The sequence below is a fragment of the Mandrillus leucophaeus genome, unplaced genomic scaffold (assembly GCF_000951045.1).
Source record: "Mandrillus leucophaeus isolate KB7577 unplaced genomic scaffold, Mleu.le_1.0 Scaffold669, whole genome shotgun sequence".
In the NCBI taxonomy this organism is placed as follows: Eukaryota; Metazoa; Chordata; class Mammalia; order Primates; family Cercopithecidae; genus Mandrillus; species Mandrillus leucophaeus.
The window spans coordinates 999,291-1,003,978 of record NW_012107241.1 but is presented as its reverse complement, the minus strand read 5'-3'; the positions used below and the strand labels follow the sequence as shown (position 1 = coordinate 1,003,978).

At 47.3% G+C, this 4,688-nt stretch overlaps 1 protein-coding gene across 1 annotated transcript in view; it reads right to left on the bottom strand.

Moving 5' to 3' along the window:
• Positions 1 to 2,914, bottom strand: part of PANX3 (pannexin 3) — a 6,630-nt gene extending 3,716 nt beyond the window's left edge. The window contains exons 1-2 of the mRNA XM_012001668.1: positions 2,673 to 2,914; positions 1,311 to 1,453 (exon numbers count right to left, since the gene is read on the bottom strand). Of these exons, the coding sequence (XP_011857058.1) occupies positions 1,311 to 1,453; positions 2,673 to 2,853 (324 nt within the window). The 5' untranslated portion in view covers positions 2,854 to 2,914. The remainder of the gene's footprint in view (positions 1 to 1,310; positions 1,454 to 2,672) is intronic.
• Positions 2,915 to 4,688: the final 1,774 nt, after the last annotated feature.

The following is a 4,688-nucleotide window of genomic DNA, read 5'->3' as shown; positions in this document are numbered from 1 at the left end:
AGTGGTCTTTTCCAATTTTTGGATTCTTGGTAATGCCAAACTACACCATCAGACACTGTCTTGGGATTCTTTGGGGGCTCTTTCAGCTATGTAAATCTATAAGCTGACTTTCACGAATTCATAAGCCTTGTCTCCTCAATGACTGCATCGTTAGCTACCTGCAATAAGGGACTGATACGGGTTGAATTGTGTCCATGTCCTCCCTCCATTCATACATTGAAGTCTTAATTCTTGGTACCTCAGAATGAAACCTTATTTGGAAATGGGGTTGTTGTGGATGCAATTAGTTAATTTAAAATGAGGTCATACTGGAATAGGGTGGACCTCAAATTCATTATGATTGATGTTTTTTTTTTTTTTAAAGCCAGGTAAAGAAGCAGACATGCACACAGGGAGACTGCCCAGGGCACTGTATCTACAAGCTAAGGAGTGGGACCTGGCAGACCTTTCCCTCGCAGCCCTCAGAGGAGCCAATACTGATGGCACCTTGGTCTTGGACTTCCGGTCTCCAGAACCCTGAGATGATAATTTTGATTGTTGAAGCCACCCAGTTGGTGGTGCTTTGTTTCAGCAGCCCTAGCAAATTAACATAGGGACTTTTCCTTAGGTTTCCTCATCATACTTACCACACCTAGCAGGGTTGGGCCCTGTAAAGTAAAATCTCTACTTGTAAATATTTTCATTTATTTATTTATTTATTTAATTTATTTTTTGAGATGGAGTCTCGCTCTGTTGCCCAGGCTGGAGTGCAGTGGTGGAATCTCAGTTCACTGCAACCTCCGCCTCCTGGGTTCAAGCAATTCTCCTGCCTCAGCCTCCTGAGTAGCTGGCATTATAGGTGCTCACTACCACACCCGGCTAATTTTTGTGTTTTTAGTAGAGACAGGGTTTCACCATGTTGGCCAGGCTGGTCTTGAATTCCTGACCTCAAGTAGGCAGGCTTAATTCCAACGGCACCCCGTCCTTCCCCACAAATTAAGGTCTGAATGACTCTTGTAGGAGGAAACTGATGAGCCCAGGAAAAAGGACTACAGAGTCAATATTTCAGAAACTAATGAAATAGACCAAAGGGATCACCTTAAACCGAAGTCTGCCTGTTTATGTGCCTCACCCTCAGGCACAAAGCTTCCAATTAGATGCAAGTGGGTCACCAAAGATCACCACATTCAGAGAATGCCTGAAACATGAAAGCAAGTGACTAAAATAAATGGGTTGGGGTGGTGGGGATAGAGGCAAGAAGGAGTAGAATGAAGTGGTTCTGCCCCACTCCACTCAACCGTGAAGCTGGCCTTACAGAGAGTTTGCTTTACCTTGTGGGGCCAGAGAGATTTCATCTTGTCCTGACCAGGCCCGTCCTGCTCATGGTGAACCAGTGAGTCCCAGCAGGAGCTGTCCACGTAGGCTGCCTGCCGGATGCTGAAGTTACTGGGAGAGAAGCAACTGATCGGAGACCCTGCAACAGGAACACAGCTTTGAGGCCGCCTGAGTTGGAGTGGAGGAGTGGGGACTAAGGGGCAATCATCTAACTCTTCCTGTTTCTGTTTCTGGCAGGGACTGTCTTCTTCCCACACCTTAGTTTTCTGGGTTGAGCACTGCCACGTCACGGTAGGACAGGGCACTCCTGCACGCATCCCACCGTATGGCCAGGGCTTGCCAGTGCTGACTCAGCCTTTTGGGTCTGGCGGTTCTTTGCTCTCAGAGTACCCCCTGGGCTTTTTGTGCTCCTGTAGTCTGGTACCAGAAGGCTTGTGGTTTGATGGTGATGTCTCTTTCCTGAAATAACTGACATCCTTTAGGCTCTAAAATGTTGAGGATTAATTGCCTGGGCTTCTGAGCCTAAATGAAGAGAAAGGGTGGGCAAATTATGCCGGAAGGAAAGTGGGCTTGGAGGAGAGTTCCTGCCTTTTTGTTTTCATGTCAGTCTGCAGAAAGAGGCAGAAGTGGGAGCCATTTCTTCTCCCCTGGTTGTGGATGAATGAAGAGGTGGTGGGAGGCTGGCACACCTGTTTGGGAAATGTAGTAAGCTAATGGCACTGCTGGAAAGGAAAGCCAGAAAGAAGTCTCAGTTCTCAGGAAGTCCACATTCTCTTTAACAAAGGTGGCGGATTTGCTGAGTGAATCCAGCACCTGAAGCCCTAGATGTATGTGTATGCTAATGTCTGTGTGTGTGGCTGGGGTTCGTAGACAGGAAGCAATGGGTTTATCCAGCATCTCCAATGTGCCTGGCTCTCAGGCACTTAATACATATTCTCAAGTCAATAACCCTGGAGTTGGGGGGTTGGGGTGGGAAGAGGGCCCAGAGCAAATAAGAGACTTGGCCCAGCTAAGATGAAGAGGTCTAAGGTCCTAAAAACATTACCAGGGGTGTCAACTTCTTTCATTCATAATGAAAACCAAAATAAAGGTTTGATCATTTGAAATGACATAAAATATATGAATACTAAAATTACAACTTTTTTTTTAACTGTAACATTTTGCAGATGACTTTCAAAGTTTTTTGGTGCCTCTGCTTTGCTGGCCTGAACTTATGCATCATCTGCCTTTTGGATAATCCAGCCCAGCCCAAAGCCATGGAATCCCATCACTGTGCGCACCATCTCACTTCAGAGCCCATGCAGAGAGTGACATGAAGGGGAGTCTCTCTTGCGCACTGGGCCTTGGAAGCAACTTACCAGAGGAGAACTCCTGGGCGAATGCCAGGGACATCAGCAACAAGGGGGAGCCCACAGCTACGAACTTGACTATCCGGTCCAGGGGCAGTTCCAGGCGCAGTCCTTTGAGGCGGGGGCCCCTGCGGTCAGGCAGCAGGGCATCCGAGAGCATGTACTCTGCAGCTGTGTGTGCGAGTGACATGATGCTGCTGAGCTTGGGAGTGCCGAGGTGGCAGGAGGGGTCCTGGGATGGTGGAATGAGGAGATGGCAGCTTCAGGCAGCTGGCTTTGAGCAGACAGTGCCTGCTGCCCCAGCCTTATGGATATCTATGCTGGGAGCAGGCGATGGTTCTCTAAATAACTGCCCAGGCCTTGAGCCAGGCCCTGCTAATTAGAGGGAGGCACAGCCTTAGCGGGTCCTTGCTGGAGGAGGGTCGGGCCTCACCTGGGGCTGGTGCCATACTGTTGTCTGGATTATCCTAGAGCAGATGGAGTTCTGTGGCTTTATGCTGCCCTGTCATTAATAAAGTATTTTCAGCCGGGCGGTGGAGAGAAGGAGGGCTGTGGAATCAAGCCCCCCCATGTAATTGGTGTGGAATTTGGAGGAGGATTGCTTAAATGTTTTGAAGGCACTCATTTTGTGGTTTGGGGTGGGAGTCGAGCCCCCGCGACCCAGCTGGGATTGCTACCCTACACAGTAGTCTTTCTCCCAGTGATGGTTTTTGCTCTGGGCCCAGACTCTTTCCCAGAAACTTTTCTGTGTTTGGTGTTAGATTTCCTTCCCTGACTCTGGTCTTTTTTCCAGAATGTTTCAACTACATATTTACAATTTTCAATTCCTTTTTAGCCCATGGGTTCTTTACAAAGCTAGGGGATGCATGGCAGTGTTGAGTCATGGAAGGAGCATAACCTTTGAAATTTGGAGGGAAAACTCCTCCACTGGAGACCTAGGAGTACCCAGGTTTTAACTGTGTGACTTCAGGCCAGTCACCTTTAGCTCAGTTTTCCCATCTCTCAAATGGTAGTATGTAACAAGCTTACAAGATTGGGGGGATTGATTTAGAGTATTATTTGTGAAGGTGCTTTGTAAACTGGAAAGTGTAGCAGAAGTGTCAGCTCTCATTTCAATTTGGTGGGGGTGGGTGAGTGGAGAATAGGGCACTCTTGTCTCTAGTGTTGCCCTTAAACTGGCAATAGAGGCTCTTAACTTTATCCTCTTTGGTTGTGTCCTTCTCATCAGGCAACAAGTACATGGGCCCAAACGGATGTGTCCATTCAGAGTGCATGCGGCCAGCTAGATACCACTCTGTAAGGTCCTGCGCAAATGGCCCCAGCCTACTTCCCAGACCTGTATGGGCCTTTTTTTCAGGGGTAACCTCCCAAGGGAAGATTGTGCTGCTGGTGTGCACTTCTAGGCCCAAGGAATGGCTGGCTGTTGGGGTTTGGATGCAATTTATAAGTCTTGGGGTGTCCACACGTGCAATTGTGAGGTTTTTTGCAATGTGGGCGTTAGCTGGGTTGGGAAGAGAAGATTGGGCCAGGGACCTGGGAGAGTCTGAGGATTCTAAATTTGAACCTGGCATTCCTGATCATTATGATGCTGGGGTGTGTGTGTCTATATATGTCAAGCAAGGATAACATATTTTATTCAACAGTTTGTTAACTTGGTTTATAACTTTTAATATTTTAGATATATGGTATGTGGACCTCTATTTGAACTTTTTTTTCCTAGGCCACAAATGTTTGGGCTGGGCTTACCTCTCTCCCACCCCACAGGCTAGAGGCCCATTTGGATTCAGAGCTGCCCTGCGTGTGCTAACTGGAGCATATGAGTCATGGGGCAGCAGGAGGGATCCTTTATTTCTCTTCCCCATTTCCCTCCCCACACCACTTTTCTGTATCTTTGAATTAGCCATGTTTTTGCCAAATGTTTATTATTAGTTTGTATGCATGCATGTCCTTTTACTTTTTAAAAATACATTTTTATTGAGAAATAATATACACACCTTAATACTGTGTCTAGCGTACACTACTTGT